The sequence below is a fragment of the Budorcas taxicolor genome, chromosome 19 (assembly GCF_023091745.1).
Source record: "Budorcas taxicolor isolate Tak-1 chromosome 19, Takin1.1, whole genome shotgun sequence".
Lineage (NCBI taxonomy): Eukaryota > Metazoa > Chordata > Mammalia > Artiodactyla > Bovidae > Budorcas > Budorcas taxicolor.
This window is the reverse complement of record NC_068928.1, coordinates 40,020,234-40,038,730: the sequence shown is the minus strand read 5'-3', so window position 1 is coordinate 40,038,730 and position 18,497 is coordinate 40,020,234. Positions and strand designations below refer to the sequence as shown.

Genomic DNA, 18,497 nt, shown 5'->3' with positions numbered 1-18,497 from the left:
CAGAACGGGACCCTCACTTGGCATCACACAGGCCAGGGTTCAAGGCCCACCTAAGCCTGCCCTCACACCCTGGAAGGGTGTGGGGGTGGTGCTCACCATCAGTCCTCATCCTTCCTGGAAGGGAATTAAAGATCTGTTAGATTTTTGAATTGACCTATAAAATGAGGAAAAGATTGAATCCTTAAAAAGAAAATAAAGTTTGGATGCAAGGAACTAAAGCAAGGCCAGTCTAAAACATGCCTTTAATGGAATTAGGGCTATCCACAGATGAAAACGCAGTGCATGCCTGCTGAGTTGCTTCAGTCATGTTCGACTCTCTGCGACCCTATTGTATGGACTGTAGCCCGCCAGGTTCCTCTGTCCAGGCAAGAATGTTGGAGTGGGTTGTCATGCCCTTCTCCAGGGGTCTTTCCGACCTAGGGCTTGAACCTGCGTTTGTCTCTTGCGTTGGCCGACAGGTTCTTTACCACGACTACCACCTGGGAATACACAGCGGACCTTGCCTAACAAACAAGATTTTATTCAACTCAGTGTGCTAGGCACTGGGCAGTCCTGGAGGGACAGATACGCCTCAAGTTCTCTAAGAATCTGCAATCTAGTTGGAAAGATAAGGCTTTCATACAAACGACCTCCTAAGAGAAGAATTCCATTATCAATAAGTGAGTGGTTCAGAAGCTGGGAAGTTGAATCACTAAGAGGCAGGATGTCCAGAAGACGTGTAGAAATCAGCAAGGTGGAGGGACTTCCTTGGTGGTCCAGTGGCTAAGACTTCCTACTCCCAATACAGGGGGCCTGGGTTCGATCTCTGGTCAGGGAACTAGATCCCACACACTGCAACTAAGAGTTGGCATGCTGAGACTGAAGATCCCGCATGTTGCAACTAAAAAGACAGATCCTACAGCTGCAGTGAAGATCGAAGATCCTGTGTGCACCAATTGAGACCCGAGCCATGCTAAGTTGCTTCAGTTGTGTCTCTGCGTGACCCCATGAACTGTATGTATGTAGTCTGCCAGGTTCCTCTGTCCATGGGGTTCTCCAGGCAAGAATACTGGAGCAGATTGCTATTCCCTTCTCCAGATCTTCCAGACAAAGGGATTGAACTGGTATGTCTTATGTCTAACCTGCATTAGCAGATGGGTTCTTTACCACTAGCGCCACCTGGGAAGCCCAGTACAGCCAAATAAATATATATATAAAAAGAAAAAGAAATCAGCAAGGTGGAAAGGAAGAGACCAATAAGAGAGGGAATGCAGCTGAGAGGGAGAAACCCATGAGGCACTGCTCAGATGACAGAGCTGGCAGGAAGGTATGGCACGTGTATGTCCCAGGTGCCAGCCCGAGAACATGAATATGGCAAATGACCCAACGAGGGGCGCACCACTGGCAGTGGCTGAAGCCTTGGAGAGCCGGGCAGGCCCACTGTCTCACCATATGCTGCCAGAGCAGGTGGGCTGGGGGCCACAGGGAGCCCCCTCGTGCCCGACCACTCCTCCCTGCCCTCAGGGAGGAGCCCATCCTCCCCTCTCAAGGGCCAGCTGGGCAGGACCCTGCTTCCAACATGGTGCAGCCTTGCTGGAGACCCTTCTCTCCTCATTGAATCTCACCTGAGGGCCAGACTCTCACATTTTGTTTGATCCATTGGAAGCCTAGATTCCTCATTTTAGAGCCAGGAGATCACTGAGTATAATAATTTATTTGACAGATCTGGCAAAGGAGCCTGAGAGGTTTAGAGAGTTGCCCACTTATTTGAGAGCCAGTTAGATGCGAAAGAGTAAACCCAGGCCCTTCTGACCCCAGATCAGAATCTCTTCACCCAGCCCCTGGCCGCCTCCTCATCTACAACTGCATCAGGTCCTCAGATCATGCCCGGGGCTGGCACTCCCAGGCCAGGAGAAAAATCTGGGCCTGTAACACTGTACCTGTGAGGGCAAAAGAGAGTAACTGATACACAAGAAGCTTTGGAGAACTTTTTATTGTTTAAAAATCATAATTGAAGCTTCAAAAAACATACAGCCTAACACATGTCCCAGTTCCGGGGCCCTACTCCCTGGAGGAGGGCACAGGGCTAGTCCCTCCCATCGTGCTGCCCACACCACTAGCCAGGACCCTGCCCTGGGGAGGCTGCCCGCCCGCCCGCCTGCCCCCGTGTGCTAAGTCACTGGCTGAGGAGGGGCCCTGGGATGAGGTAGGGTGACCGGCTCCCTGCACCCCTCACCCCCTGCACATAGCAGTCTGTGTGCCCCATGTGGGAAGAGGAGCCAGTTCCCTGGGCAGGGGACCCCCATGGGGGAAAGACAGAGCCAGTCCCCACTCACCCCACCCCTCCCCAGCCCCCCAGCTCAAGGGAAGCTGTCGTCGTCATCTTCTGCCATCTCCTTGGCAAACTCCAAGTCCTGCTGCTCCCGCTCTCGCCGCTCCTGGGGAAGAGGGCCAGGGGGCGGGGGGCTGAGGACCAGCCAGGCACTCACTTGGTCTGCATCCAGCCCAACCCACCCAGGCTTTCCAGAAACTTCCCCTTCCACCCAAAGCAGAAAGCAGCTTACCTCTGCAGACTCCAAGTCCTTGTTGTAGGATTTGGGAGGAAACCTCATGGCCTGAAGCACAATGGAGAGAGGAGTGAGTGAAGAGGAGGCAGGCACCTGGGCGCTAGGAAATGTACCGGACAGGTGACACTCCTCAGTTTAGTCTGCTGGGGCATGGTGACTAATGACCCGTGACACCACGTGATAAACACTAAAAAGAAAATCCAGAGGGATAAACGACCAACCCTCTCAGTCAGGCAGGGAGGCGGACTGGCAGTGAGAAGGAGGAAGAACGGATGGCCTATGGGAGTGGAAGGAAGGGCATTCCAGGCAGACATTCAAGGTGTGAGAGGTTAGGCTGGAGCTCAGTGGGGCCAGCTGGGAGGAGGGAAGAAGCGGGGGGAGGGGCTGACGGGAGCAGTCCTGGGGAGTGAGGCTAGAGACACAGGGGACCAGTCACAAAGGGTCTTTCATGCACAGCGTTTGCCTGATTTCAGACAAAGTGATACGCCTGGTTTCCTGCGGGGAGAGACCAGGAAAAACAGTGTCCGACAGTACCAGCACCTGACCCACAAGGGCTTAGGAGCCTTTTGCGGACCAAGATGGTGGTCCCACCCTTTACACAATTCAAACTTTGCTAAGTGCCCCAAGACAGTGATTTCATCCAATCTCGACAACTCTGTGAAGCAGGCAGGGCAGGTAATACCTCACTATCAGTCTCACAGATGGAGACATGGAGACTTCACAGAAGGTAAACGACTCAAATTTGGAACCAAATCCAGAACCGCACACCCTAAACCCCAGTCTCATCCTCCCTGGCAACCAGACCCTTTAAGTGCACAGAGGCATTGTGGTCCCACAAGCCAAGTCCTTTGCCCCTCTTGGACCTCCAGTGCTTTAGAGACTGGGAGCCGGGCCCCAAACCAAGCCGGTCTTCTCTAGGAGCCTGTGGGTGTGGCAGCGTGCTGCCCAGCTGGCTCTGCAGCTCAGGGCCCCTCACCTTGACAGACATGTTGTGAATATCCAGGCAAAAAGAAATGCGCTGGTGGAAGGCTAACTGGGGCTCGCGGGTGGAATAGATGTCAATCATCTCCTTGGACTGGACGTAGCCCTTCTCGTGGTTGATGCTGGCCTCAATGACGCCATCTCGAATGGCCTGCAGGCCCCAAAGGGAGGAGAAGTCACCAGAAAGTCCATCTTCTAAGTCTGAGAACATCCCGTCTCATCTCTTTGTCCTTGCTGATCTCTCCTACATTCATTCGTGCACACACAGACACTCTGGCAACTTCCTGGCTTCACTGTAAGCTGGGCATGCCGCCGCTTTAGCCGTCAACCCCCTCCCGCCCCGCGCCTGAAACACGGCGTCTGTGGCCCCCGAACCAGGCCCACCTTGGCGACAATGAACTCTGCATCCTCTGGGCTATCAAGCTGCAGCTTCTGGGCGATGTCCGCCAAGGAGATGCGGGAATAGGAGAGGCTGATCATGCGCACACCTGGGAGGAGGGGCACGGGGAAGACAGGCTGGGCACAGACCCTTCACCTGCCCGGGCAGCCACAGCGCTGTCCCAGCCCCAGAGAAGCCGAGTCCCAGTCCTGCTTCCAGGCTCCCTCAGACCCTGACCCACACCTGTCTTTTTTTTAAGTGATCAGGTTACCTTTTCTTTTTTCTAGTTTGGCTGCACTGGGTCTTTGTTACAGCGCAAGGGCTTCTCACTGCAGCGTGTGGGCTTAGCTGCCCCGCAGCACGTGGGACCTTTGTTCCCTGACCAGGAACTGAACCTGCGTCCCCCACCCTGGAAGGCAGATTCTCAAGCCTGACCCACACCTGTCTTGATGACGTTGTGCCGCAGTCGGATAATGAGGGTGTAGGTCCCATCTGCTTGGAACTTCTCCCCAAACTGATCCAGGACCTGGTTGAACTTGGCTAGGTTTCCTGTCCTGACAGCTGCGGTGGGGAGAGGAGTGGGTCAGATGCTGCCCGTGGCGCATACACCAGAGGGGACACAGTGCTGGGGGGCGGCACGCCCTGGGAGGGGACACAGTGCTGGGGGGCGGCACGCCCTGGGAGGGGACCAGCCTTACCCTGGGTCAGAAGGAAGTAGGGCATGAGTGAGCGCTTGAGGGATGGTTGACGGAACTGCAGCCGGTCTGGGATCTCCCCCAGCAACAACTCCACCACAATCAGAAGCTTGTGGACCTGGAAGGCAGTGGGCAGGGAGCCCACAGGGTGGGAAGAGAGAACCAAGGGGACTTCAACTCAGCCAGACACACAGGAAAAGAAGGACGGCGGCACTGGACTGGGCCCATGAGAGAGGAAAACACCCTCAAGCTGTGCTGCATGTGGAACCGAGGCTCTGCCTTGGGATCAGGCCCTGGGAGCCTCTGACCCTTTGACTACACCGGGCCCTCAGCTTCATTTCACTTAGCCAATCAGTGCACAATGCTCCAAAATGGCAAAGCTCCAAATTACAGGCTGGATGGGCAGGTTCTATGGCTCAGAACCAGTGAGGAAGCAGGGCCCAGAGGCCTCGGGGATGGGATGCAAGCCAGTCTAAAGATGCTGGTTACGGAGGTGAACCATATGTAAGCTAGTCATCTGGGTAGAGGAAGAAGCACAGGAAAGGGCCTGCAGAGCCTCGGTGAATGAGCTGGGTATGATGGACAGGGTTGCCTGGGAAACCGGGTCCCTCCTCCTGCTGCAGCACCCTGCAAGGGAGACTGTGGGAGGAGGGGACGACTTCCCCCACAAGCAGGAGGGACAGGAGCCCAGACAGCTAAACCACGGGCAAGCAAGTGTCACAAAGGAGGCGAGGGGTTAAAAATGGGGGTGGGTGATGGTGCCCACAGCTGGGCAGGGAGGGCCCCGCCTTCCGGGGTGGTCCCCTCGCTCACCACTACTCTGTCCCTCTGCGTACTCCATGAGTGAGGGGAAAGCCATGGTGATGGCAGAAATTAACATGAGCTCTGAGGATTCTTTTAAGCAATGGCAGACTGGTACTTCTTTGGCCACACCTTACAGCATGCAGGATCTTAATTCCCTGACCAGGGACAGAACCTGTGCCCCCTGCACTGGGAGAGCAAAGTCTTAACTACTGGATCATGAGGGAAGTCCCAAGCTTGAGAAATCTGATGAAGCAGAAAAAGGAGGGAGAATGATTCAGCCAAAGGGACAGGCTGGAGAAGAGGCCAGTGTACTTGAGGAGGTGAGGGGGTCTGTCAGGAGAGATGCCTGGGGCACGTCTCGGGACGCCCAGTTCTGAGTGCCAGGCTGAGTTCTGAGCTCGGAGACAGAATGCCAGTCTTTACTTGCTAGCTAGAAATGTCGAGTCTCTGGATTCCTCCTCCCTAGAATGGGTGTAATAACAATACTACTACCTGAACTACCAGATACACAAGACTCACAATACTTTACTGGGTAGGAAATGGGAAAAATGCAAGCTTCCTGGACCAGGCAGACCAGCCAGGACCTCCACTGAGTCAGCCAGGGGAAGCTGGGCTGGCAGAGGGGAGGATAGTGACCAGCAGTGTCAGTGGCTCAAACAAGGGCACGGGCACCATCAGAGAGGAGATGACTACCAAAGGCATCAGGCAAATCAACAGACGACTCAGCGATAGGGAAGGTGGGGACAAGTCCAAGATGACCCAAGGCTTCTATGCAGACGAGGAGAGCAAGGAGGATTATAAATGGCACACAGGCGGGTCTGGACAAGGTGAATGTGGGGAGGCAGCAAGTATCTTAATGGAGACGTGTGCTGAGAAGTGGAATTTGCAGGTCTGGGTTTATGAGAGGGCTCAAAACTTGTATTATGGGCTGAACTGGGAACCCCCAGATTTTTATGGTGAAGTCCTAACCTGAGTACCCCAGAATGTGACTGGATTTGGAGCTAGAACCTTTAAAGAGGTTTATGAAGGGAATATGAAGTCACGTGAGTGGGCCCTAATCCAATTATGATTGGGGTCTTTACAAGAAGAACTAGAGATACAGATATGCACGGAAGGAAGACCATTTGGAGACGGCAGAAGATGGACAACTCCAAGCAAAAGAGAAGCTCCCAGAACAACCTGGCCACACTGACATCCTGAATTCGGACTTCTCACCTCCAGAAATAGAATTTCTGCTGTTTAAGCCAGCCAGTCTTGTTACAGCAACCCGGGCAGATTAAGACAGATTAATGGACTTCGGTGATGCATTGTGGCAGAGAGAGCTAAGCCGTGAAAACAAATGAGATTCCCCGAAGGCGAGAACGTGGAACAATTACGGACGGCACACTTTCAGCGTGCTCTGCTTCAGATGCCATGTTAAACTCCACATCTGTCTCTACCCGTTCTCACCCGCCCTGTTTTTACTTAAAGCTAGCTCTCCACCTGGGCTCTCCAGCCCATTCCTCCTACCTCCTCCCAGGCCTTGGCTCATCACCTATCTGCTTCAGCCTCTCTGGGTGGGAAGTTCTCCCACCTCTGCTTCTTCACCTCTCGAGCAGCCCTTCCACCTCTTTCCTGGCTCCTTGACCAACAGTCCACGGGCAAGGCCTCACTCCAGCTCCCTCTGCTCCTTCTTGCAACCTGGGTCTACCACAGAAAACTCTGAAACCTTATCCATCCACAGCAAAATCTGGTTTGAAAACACCGCTTTACCCCATGACACCTCTCCTTGGTGTGCACCACAGCCTGTATGTCAATTACGTGCATTTTTACTGATTTTTAGAAGAAGGTTTAGTGTGTGTCCTACACTGTAAGCAATCTTACATTCTGCAATGTACCTTATGTGTCTGAAAAACCACCCCTTTCTATGAAAATTCAACCTATCTTTCAAAAACCAGATCAAATATAACTGTTTAAAGATTTATTTTACCACAACTAAATTTGCCTTTCTCTGAACTGCTGAACTAAAACCAAAGCTCCTACCAAACTGAGGTCGTCGGTGTACATGCTCATCCTTCAAGGGCTCTCCTCATGCTCTCTTTCAAGGGCTTAGGAGGTGCCTGTGTGTGAGTGTGGGAGCAGTCATCTGTGGCTGGGAAAGCTGGGTCCTAATTCTGGCTGCTAGGCTCTGTGATTCTACACAGCCCTCAAGCCATTCTGCTTCAGGTGTTCTGATTCCATCTCTGAGTGCGAATACCATTTCTAATCCTTCTTTTCTATCCCTCACAGTGCCCAGTATCAAGGTCAGCACTCAAGAAATATACCTGGGGACTGACAGCTCTGACGTGGCCGAGGTTTGCCTCCACCTGAGTCGGTCACCTTAAGGAGGGCCCTGGGTTCCCTGGCCAGACACCACTGCTCCCAAAGGGGCACCTGAGGGACCAGGTAAGGAGTCCAGAGCTAATCAACACAAACAAGACCCTTGCATGAAAAGACTATAGGATCTTCCGGGGAGTCAGGAATATTTAAAACCTACCTACCAGGGAGAAGACTCGGGATATATACTGCCAGAGGCGCAGGCAGTGTCTGCCTAAGGTGCCCTGAACAACGTTATGTGGAAACAGACATGTGATGCCACCTTTAGGGTACGAAGACAAAGTAAAGATGCCTTCCTGGCTCCTCAGATGGGGAAACAGCACTAATGTGGTATCAGATGAGTAAGGGGGTCAAAGGGGAGAGAGAGCTGCTGCTCACCGTCTGTTTGAAGCCGACAGCTGTGTGCTGAGGGGCCTTCCGAAGGGCGTTGGTCATTGTTCTTCGGGCCTCTGAGTACTCCAGCTGGATGGCTTTGATGCGCCCTGGGTGTGAGAAGACGAGAGCTGATCAAGATGAGAGCGTTATCCAAACCCTGGTCCTCCACAAACCAGAGCGCCTCTTAGGCACCACGGGCACCACATTCTTAGCCAATTTGTGCCGAGTGAGCCTGAGACGCCTCCTGGCTGGGGCGGGCCCTGCTCACCTGTGTAGTAGAGGTACCTTGCCCACTCGTTGTTGTTGGCCTGCTCGGGGAACACGGACTTGGACACCAGCTTCTCGGCCTGGTCGTACAGGCTGTAGTGCAGGTAGTTCCGCAGCAGGAGGTTCAGCAGTGTGGCCTGCCCGTCCGTGTCATGCCGCAGTGTGGCGGTCCGGAGCCGAGCGTGCAAGAAGCTTCAAGAAGGAAAGAGATGAGGTCAAAGGCCTCAAGTAACAACTCTGAATAGTCAACTAGTAACGCACCAGTGTGGGTGCACAGAGGACCCGCACTCAGATGGGGGAGACAGACAACTCTCATGATGAATAAGTGTACCGTGAGGCCTGACAAAAGGTGGGGGTGGGGGGTGACGCAGAAATCAGGGTAAGTGCGATAGGGGCGCAGGAGGACAGGAGGGAGTTGTGGCTTTAAACAGACCGGTCAGGGTAGGACTCACTGAGAAGGTTACAGTTAAGCACAGGCTTGAAGGATGCAGGGAGGAGGGCACTCTCAGCCAAGGGAAGTGTGCGCCCGTGGAAGAGCGAGGCATCGGGGAGCGGGGGGGCCCAGACCCTATGAGGCCTCAAAAGCTTTTATCAGGAGGGCTTTTCCCTGAGGGGAATGGGGAGCCACTGCAGGCTCCAAGCAGAGGAGTGAAAGGCTTTCCAGCCTGTCCTTATACCTTTTTTAGAAACAAAAACCTTTTATTTTATATTGGAGCACAGCCAATTAACAACGCTGTGATAGTTTCAGGTGCAAAACAAAGGGACTCAGCTATACTGCCCTGGTACCTCTGCCCCACTGAAGAGGTGGGTGAGAGGAGGAGCCTGGGGGACAGGACTTAGCAAGCCAGTGGTCATCTCTGCCTCAGCCCCTCAAGCCCTCCCGCAGCTCAGGGTGTGTTAGCCGTCACCCCCACTTCCTGCTGGGCCCTTAGCGCCTCCCAGGCCTCGGCCCCCTGCAAGTCCACAGCTCTGTGCAGCGCCTGACCATTTTGCTGACCCCGAGGCCTGCGAGCGAGACCCCTGGCCACCGGTACCTGCGCACCACATCCAGCTTATCCAGGAACTCATAGACCCGGGCGTGATAATAGTAACACTTGGCAGCCACAAGGTCCAAGGCCCGGCGGTTCTGAGTGCTGATTTTCTGCATCAGATCATCAGAAATCTTCTGTGCCTGGGGAGGCAGCCAAAAGAGAGTCAAGCGGCAGTGCTTCAAAATTTAAACACGGAGCTATCACATGAGCCAGCAAGTCCCCTCCTAGGCATATGTCCAAGAGAACTGGAAACGTATGTTCACATAAAAGCTTGCACACGAATGTTTATATCAACATTTTTCACAATAACCAGTAAGTGGAACCGGCCCAAGTGCTTATCATCCAATCAATGGTTAAACAAAATGTGGTATATCCATGTGATGAAATAGTACTCCTCCATAAAAAGGAACAGAGTACAGATACACGCTACAACATGGATAAACCTAGAAAACCCTAAGCTACAGAAAGAAGTCAGACACAAAGGGCACATAGTATCCATGGGACACAAAGTATTAAAAGATTACTGGGCTGTGGGGAGGGGAGAACAAGGTGTGATTACTAACAGGTACGGTATTTTTCTTTGTGGGGGGCGGTGGGGGTTGGTGGGGTAGTGACTAAGCTTGTCTGGAATTAGACAGGAGGGCAGTTGTACAACCTTGTGAATATACAAAAAAGCCATCGAAATCTAGACTTTCAAGTCGGTGAATTATAGCTAAAGAGCAACCAATCAAACAAAAACCAACCAGTGGCAAAGCAAGGAAAAAATAAAACAGAAGACTGAGGCATAAGACCTGTCACCTCCTGGGTGTGCCCCTGGGAGAGAAGCTGAGCCTGCCAGGGCAGCTGCCCCAGCTGGAGGCGGTGCTGGAAGAGTCGTATCCACAATGGAGTCTTTCAGATCCACAGTAAGAGCTGCCATTTATTAACATGTAGGGAATGCTGACTTTGTGCAGGTCATTGTGCCAAGTTATTTTTTAAATGTATTATTTTTATTTAATACTAATGATAAACTTGTAAGAATGGCAGCTCGTCTTATTTTACACACAGCTGGAAGAAATCAATTTGCCTAAGGTACAAATGGGATTTGAAGCCAGGTCTTTCTGCCTCCAAATCTACCCTTTCCAAAGCATCCCCCACCCAGGGACTGTGCCACAGAGAGGCAGGGTGGCTATGGGCAGGCCTTTCCCAGAGCCGGAGCAGGAGTTGAGGGGTCTTCCTTGGATGTGGGGCTGGGCGCATCCTCACGCTGGGAAAGAGTCTGGGGGGCAGTGAATGACCCAGTGATGATCTATTTCTTCACAAGAGGCGATCTCCCCCACTAACCCCACGCACTGCCTGGGGCGCGTTAGTCACACGCTCTGGTCTTGGATACCTCTTTGTAGCGCTTGCTGTTCATCAGGAAGATGACCATGAGAAGCTGGAGGTAGGCTTCCACTTCAGGCAGGAGGGGAGCCGACGCAGCTTTTCCTGTTCGGGGACGGAACTGTAAATCGGCTTCTGTGTCCATGGGCTAGGAGAGGACGTGAGTTACCGTGGAAGAGCTCAGTCAGATCAACACACCAGGAATTTCTTAAGCACTCACTATTATTTCAACAGAGATTTACTAAGTGCCCACTGTGTGCCAAGATTTTTCTGGGTGCTGGGGATACAAAAATATTGAAGGGAGTCAAAAAGGCTGGCGATAAAATCAATACAGAAAAGAGTTACAGAGGTATAACATCCTTATAGAAGAGAACGGGGACAGAAAGGATGATGTAAGGACCCCTCAGAGAGCCTACAATCTAACTAGAGATTAAACCACCATACCTGAAACCACTGCAAATTCTGTCAGGCAGGGTTTAATAAAGTGATATAATTCTAGAGATGAGATCAAGAATAATGAGACAGGGAGTTCCCTGGTGGTCTAGTGGCTGGGATTCTAGGTTTCACTGCTGTGGCCTGGGTTCAACGCCTGGTCGGGGAATTGAGTTATGCAAGCTGTGTGGCTTGGCCAAAAAAGAATAATGAGACAAAAAAACTTTTTTTTGGTGGTAATAAAGAAATTTAGGGGGAAATTGACATATATATTTATTTTCAGATCTAGTCACTAAAACTGGAATAATGTGTAACAGATCAAAAAATGATTTTGATGGGGGACTTCAGAGATGTACAGGTTAAAAAATATTCCAGGCAGGACTGGGGGAGGGTGCTTTTCCCCTTTCCCAGACAGTAAAGTCTTACTGTCCACCTCAGGGGATTTCCTGAGTTTTACATCTATGAAACAGATTGTAAGCATACAGAATTTTAGGGAGATGAAGGTAGCTGAAGGGCCAGTGAAGTTTAAGAAGCAGCAGGACTTGAACTGTACCATGAATGATAAGAGAAGTTTTGCAGTCAGAAAGGAAAAGGAGAGGTTTCTCCTGGCATGCAGACAACCATCACCAGCAAACTAACGTCATCAACATGCACTCTGTGCCACACACTGTTCTAAGAGCCTTCCCTGTCTTCCTCAGCAACTGCCCCACAATGTGCCCCCAGAGCTGTTCATCACATACATCAGACGAGGCCCAGGGAAGTTAGGTCAGACACCAAATGGTACAGCTGGGATTAAAAACTCAACCTTCTCCCAAAACCTGTGCTCTTAACCACGGTTCTCTTTTGGGTGGGGCCACACTGCAGGGCATGCGGAATCTTAGTCCCCCGTCCAAGGATCCAACTACAACCCCTGCAGCGGAAGCAAGGAGTCTTAACCACTGGGCCACCGGGGAAGTCCCTTCACTGTTCTCTACATCCTCCATGGTGAAGCTTCAGAGGCAGAGAGATGGTAGAACCTTCTCCCAGGCCCTATGTTGGGAGTGGTGGGAAATGAATGTAGTTGGAAGGGTCCTGATTCTCAGATCCTTTTTCTGACTCAGAATAATGACCCTACAGGGCAGAAGGATGGTCCCCCTGTTAAGAGGGCAGATGAGTTATTTAAAGGGGCTGCTTTGCTTCGTGTCTCTGCTGTGGCAGGTAATGAGACAGGTCTCCAGGATGGGACACAGCTACCCAGGGTGGAATGTGTGTCTCTGTGTGTCTCAAGCCAAGCCCACACTCCTGTGCTGGCCTGACTCCACTCACCTCTTCCAGGAAGGGTAGCAGGAAGTCTCGAGTAGCATTGTTGGAAGTGAAGAAGCCGTGCACGGCCTTGTACAGAACGTAGTGGTTGAGGCGGCGGGACGTGGAAGGCAGCATCCGTAGGGCCCGCAGCACAAACCGAGGCTCCTTGCCCGACACTGCCTTCTCCAGCTGTTTCACGTGCTCCTTGATGTCTGTGGAGGAGCAGGGGAGGAAAAATGTGAATTCCAACTCCTCCTACCCCTCCGCCACTCCAGCCAAGCAGTCTTAGGAAGCCTCTTACAAATGTCAGGATGTGGCCAGTCTCCTCTTTTGCTCTGACAGGGTTGAGCAATACTTATGGATGCCATATGCTGATTTTAAGACATAACCAAGAGACACAGAAAAACAAAGCTGGGTTGGGGAAGAAGTATAGAGTGACATAAAAAGGAAAAAAAAAAAACAATGAAAAACAAAAACACGTGGGGATTTAGCAGATCTTCAAATAGGAAAACTTTCCAAATGCGAACAATGGGAGAAATCACGCACATACACACACACAAGACTGAAAGAACTTCGTAGAAAAAGCAAACAAACAAAATCCTTCTAATAACTGTAGCAAAAGAAAAGTATCTGCAACAAATGTGGCCAGAGATGCATATTCAATAAAGAGCTTGTAGAAAGGATTAAAATAAATACAAATGAGTATGAATGGTCAATATGAGGAATGACAAACAGACATGAAAAATGCTTCATTAGTATTCAAATAACCACTGATGAAAACATTTTTCAATAACCATTCTAACAGTATTTGAAAAATGGTAACATACAGAGTACAGGGGTGACCAGGACATTTCTGTTTGCATAATGTAAATCAGTACAGTTTTCCTGGACATATCTACCAAGGACCTTAAAAATATTTATCCTTTCAACTCAGGGATCTATACTGAATGAGTAATTATAGAAACAGATCAAATACGTGCGCAGAGATGATGGCTGCAAAGCTATTTATAATGGAGGAAAATGGAAACAAATGTCCAGAAATAAGGGAGTACCATCAATTGGTAGCTTCTCAGTTTCCCTTGTGTTCGTATTCCTTTGTATTAGAATAGGAGCTGATGCAGTCAACATTATCACAACCTCAAACCACCACCCAGGAGCATAACTTTGCTTATTTCAATGTTTTTGAGCTAGTTTCTCACGTAGTTAAGCAGAGAGAAAATCCAATGAATAGTCCTATCCTACTTGATCCAGAAGTGGGAAATGGCACCAGGGTCACAGTGGGGAGTCTTCACTCTACCCACTCCAAATATGGACAGAATGCTCTAAGTTGGAAAAGTGAAATATAAACTTGGAGGAACAAGAGGAGGATGGAAACAGAACAGGCACCAAGGAAAAGAGAAATGGGGGAACTGGCATATAGTTTAGGTGGGAGGTGAGTATCAGGAACTCAAACAAATGACAACTAAAAAGTTGAAAGTGTATCATGTGTTTAAACTCTTTAGAAACAGAGCAGGAGTAAGGGTTTGAAGGGAGAGAAAAACGAGATAGGATCGTTTGGCCAGTTCAATTAGAGAGCAACGAGGAAGCAAGATACTAAGCAGAAAGGGCTCTCTTAGCGGAGTTTGTTAAAGGTGGTTAAGACAACAGAAATCATTCTTAAAACACAGGAGTCAGTATTCTGTGTTAGTCTTATCCCCCTTCAAAGATAAATACAGACACTGGTTTTTATAGAGATCGGTCATGCATTGGGATCACTAGAATCAGTCTGATGAGATATAAATGGAATAGGGTAAGAGGAGAGGACTTAGAAGAGGGAGTCTAGGGGCCCAGTGAGACCTAATTCTAGATGCAATTGCCCGTGGAGGGAAGGTGTGTGAGAAGGGAGGAGTCCAGAGTCTAGAGAGACTTCAGTTATCCGGGCTGCGGTCGGGAGTGTCAGGGTAGCGGGAGCAGGCACTTGGGGGTGATCCGAAGGAAACCCCAAGTCACGGCGGTGGAGGCTACGCTGGAGTCCCAAGGAGAGGCTACATCATCGGGTGCTGTCACCCGTGATCAGGGCACGTCCCCGGCCCAAGCTCTCGTACCCTCCAAGGTGACGGTGTCCAGCTCTCGCTGGGAGTGCTCAGCCGCCGCAGCCGCCGTCTTGCCAGCGGTCTCCCCGGTTGATCCGCCACCCGCCGCTGCCTCCTCTTTCATCTCCACATCCTGGGGGGCCGGGGGCGGCGGTGGTTCTTGTTCCCCTCCGCCGGGCGGCGGCTTCGCCTTGTCCGCGCCGCGGCGCCGCGCCGAGCCCTCCTGCTTCATGGCGCCCGGGGTCGCGGCCTAGTCCGGGGACCGAGGCCGGGGCCTCGCGTAAACCCTCGCACCGGAGACCAGGAACCGAGCCGGGCCTGCACACGAGCGCGGGCTCGCGTCGGGCCGCACGATGACGGAGCAGCTGCAAACCCCTTCCCGGCGCTGGGCCTTCTGGGAAACGACAGGCCGGGCTGGTCGATGGCCGAGTCATCAAAGGGGGAAAAAGTCAACCACCGAGACGCATGATGGAGGCGGATCTCCACGGAAGGAGCGGGGAGGAGCTTCTTTGAGTCTGTAAGGCTTGTTTTAGAGTGCTCCACTGTGTTGATTTTCTTGCTTGCTTCTCTCACATTGTACTTCCGTGAATGTCCACAAGAGGTCCACAAGCGGTCGCCTCAGGCTCCAGCTGGGTTACCGCGGAGCACCCCACCCAGCAAAGAGTGGGTAGGACCTACCGGAACGCAGGGCGTTTTGACGCCGTGAGTTGCTGGGCGGGTTTCATGCTTAAACTCTCAGTTTGCCCCCGGCAGGGTTCACTTTCGAGAGCCACGAGGCTGGTCCTCAACCGTAGCCCGGTGCATCGGGCACGAGAGAAGAAAAGAATCTGCGGAGGGCTGTGGAGCTAGGATGTTGTTCAGTCACTTGGTCTGTCCGATTCTTTGCGACTCCATGAACTGCCGCACGCCAGGCTTCCCTGTTCATCGCAGTCTCCCGGAGTTTGCCTGGCGTGCTGCTATCCATGGGGTCGAAAAAAGACTCGGACACGACTGAGCAACTGCGCAACAACAAATGTCCACTGAGTCGATGATGACACCCAAACATCTTATCCTCTGTCGCCTCCTTATCGTGCCCTCAATCTTTCCCAGCATCAGGGTCTTTTCGTGTTATTGGGCTCCTGGCATCAGGTGGCCAAAGTATCGGAGCTTCAGCTTCAGCATCAGCCCTTCCAATGAATAGTCAGGGTTGATTTCCTTTAGGATTGACTGGTTTGATTTCCTTGCTGTCCAAGGGATTCTCAAGAGTCTCCTCGAGGACCACAATTGGAAAGTATCAGTTCTGTTGGATTTGAAATAAAACCGTACTGGAGACGACAGAGAACCCTATGGGATTCAGAGTTTGAAAAGTAAAAGTGAAAGTCACCGGATTGGGTAGCCTTTCCCTTCTCCAGGGGATCTTCCCAATCCAGGGGTCTAACTCAGGTTTCCTGCTGCATTGCAGGCGGATTCTTTACCAGCTGAGCCACAAGGCAAACCCATCTGTGTTTAGCTAGTGCTGAAAATAAAGCATAAAATCCGCAGCGGAGGAATGCGGATAGGGGAGTGTCAATCAGTTCAGTTGCTCAGTCGTGTCCGACTCCTTGCGACCGCATGGACTGCAGCACACCAGGCCTCCCTGTCCATCACCAACTCCCGGAATTTACTCAAACTCATGTCCATTGAGTCAGTGATGTCATCCAACCATCTCATCTGTCGTGTCCCCTTCTCCTCCCGCCTTCAATCTTTCCCAACATTAGGGTCTTTTCAAATGAGTCGCTTTTTCACATCAGGGGCCAAAGTATTGGAGTTTCCAATGAATATTCAGGACTGATTTCCTGTAGGATGGACTGGTTGGATTTCCTTGCAGTCCAAGGGACTCTCAAGAGACTTCTCCAATACCACAGTTCAAAAGCATCAATTCCGTGCTCAGCTTTCTTTATAGTCCAACTCTCACATTCATACATGACTACTGGAAAAACCATAGCTTTGACTAGATGGACCTTTGCTGGCAAAGTAATGTCTCTGCTTTTTAATATGCTGTCTAGGTTGGTCATAACTTTTCTTCCAAGGAGCAAGTGTCTTTTAATTTCGTGGCTGCAGTCACCATCTGCAGTGATTTTGGAGCCCCTCAAAATAAAGTCTGTCACTGTTTCCATTGCTTCCCCATCTATTTGCCATAAAGTGATGGGACCAGATGCCATGTTCTTAGTTTTCTGAATGTTTAGTTTTAAACCAACTTTTTCACTCTCCTCTTTCACTTTCATCAAGAGGCTCTTTAGTTCTTCTTCATTTTCTGCCATAAGGGTGGTGTCATCTGCATATCTGAGGTTATTGATATTTCTCCCTGCAATCTTGATTCCAGCTTGTGCTTCATCCAGCCCAGCGTTTTTCATGGTGTACTCTGCATATAAATTAAATAAGCAGGGTGACAATATACAGCCTTGACATACTCCTTTCCCGATTTGGAACCAGTCTGTTGTTCCATGTCCAGTTTTAACTGTTGCTTCTTGACCTGCACATACAGATTTCTCAGGAGGTAGGTCAGGTGGTCTGGTATTCCCATCTCTTTCAGAATTTTCCACAGTTTATTGTGATCCACACAGTCAAAGGCTTTGGCGTAGTCAATAAAGCAGAAATAGATGTTTTTCTGGACCTCTCTTGATTTTTTGATGATCCAACAGATGTTGGCAATTTGATCTCTGGTTCCTCTACCTTTTCTAAATCCAGCTTGACCACCTGGAAGTTCATGGTTCACGTGCTGTTGAAACCTGGCTTGGAGAATTTTGAGCATTACTTTGCTAGCGTGTGAGAGGAGTGCAATTGTGTGGTAGTTTGAGCATTCTTTGGCATTGCCTTTCTTTGGGATTAGAATAAAAACTGACCTTTTCCAGTCCTGTGGCCACTGCTGAGTTTTCCAAATTTTCCGGCATATTGATTGCAGCACTTTCACAGCATCATCTTTTAGGATTTGAAATAGCTCAACTGGAATTCCATCACCTCCACTAGCTTTGTTTGTAGTGATGCTTCCTAAGCCCCACTTGACTTCACATTCCAGGATGTCTGGCTCTAGATGAGTGATCACACCATCGTGATTATCTGGGTCGTGAAGATCTCTTTTGTATAGTTCTTCTGTGTATTCTTGCCACCTCTTCTTTATATCTTCTGATTCTGTGAGGTCCATACCATTTCTGTCCTTCATTGTGCCCATCTTTGCATGAAGTGTTCCCTTGGTATCTCTAATTTTCTTGAAGAGAACTCTAGTCTTTCCCATTCTATTGTTTTCCTTTATTTCTTTGCATTGATCACTGAGGAAGGCTTTCTTATCTCTCCTTGTTATTTTTTGAAACTCTGCATTCAAATGGGTATCTTTCCTTTTCTCCTTGGCCTCTCGCTCCTCTTCTTTTCACAGCTATTTGTAAGGCCTCCTCAGACAGCCGTTTTGCCTTTTTGCATTTCTTTTCCTCCTGTACAATGTCATGAACATCCATCCATACTTCTTTAGGCGCTCTGCCTATCAGATCTAATCCCTTGAATCCATTTCTCACTTCCACTGTATGATTTTAAGGGATTTGATTTAGGTCATACCTGAGTGGTCTAGTGTTTTTCTCTACTTTTTAAAATTTAAGTCTGAATTTGGCAATAAGGAGTTCATGATCTGAGCCACAGTCCGCTCCCAGTCTTGTTTTTGCTGACTGTATAGAGCTTCTCCATCTTTGGCTGCAAAGAATATAACCAGTCTGATTTTGGTATTGACCATCTGATGATGTCCATGTGTAGAGTCTTCTCTTGTGTTGTTGGAAGAGGGTGTTTGCTATGACCAGTTTGTTTTCTTGGCAAAACTCTATTAGCCTTTGCCCTGCTTCATTCTGTACTCCAAGGCCAAATTTGCCTGTTACTCCAGGTACTTCTCGACTTCCTACTTTTGCATTCCAATC

At 50.4% G+C, this 18,497-nt stretch overlaps 1 protein-coding gene across 1 annotated transcript; it reads right to left on the bottom strand.

Annotated features, from left to right (window-relative positions):
• Positions 1 to 1,957: 1,957 nt before the first annotated feature.
• PSMD3 (proteasome 26S subunit, non-ATPase 3) lies at positions 1,958 to 14,974 on the bottom strand. The gene is made up of 12 exons (XM_052657457.1): positions 14,596 to 14,974; positions 12,533 to 12,723; positions 10,806 to 10,943; positions 9,437 to 9,573; positions 8,404 to 8,594; positions 8,139 to 8,242; positions 4,605 to 4,719; positions 4,348 to 4,467; positions 3,912 to 4,015; positions 3,523 to 3,678; positions 2,544 to 2,594; positions 1,958 to 2,417 (listed from the first exon to the last, which is right to left on the bottom strand). The coding sequence occupies exons 1-12, from the start codon at positions 14,813 to 14,815 to the stop codon at positions 2,340 to 2,342; spliced, it is 1,605 nt and encodes a 534-aa protein (XP_052513417.1). The 5' UTR covers positions 14,816 to 14,974; the 3' UTR covers positions 1,958 to 2,339.
• Positions 14,975 to 18,497: the final 3,523 nt, after the last annotated feature.

Coding starts and splice junctions, on each gene's coding strand:
- PSMD3 (XM_052657457.1), bottom strand. CDS start 14,815: ATGAAGCAGGAGGGCTCGGCGCGGCGCCGCGGCGCGGACAAGGCGAAG. Junction 4,720..8,138: donor CTGTCGGCTTCAAACAGACG/GTGAGCAGCAGC, acceptor ACTGCCTTCCAG/GTCCACAAGCTTCTGATTGT. Junction 3,679..3,911: donor CAGAGTTCATTGTCGCCAAG/GTGGGCCTGGTT, acceptor TGGGGCCTGCAG/GCCATTCGAGATGGCGTCAT.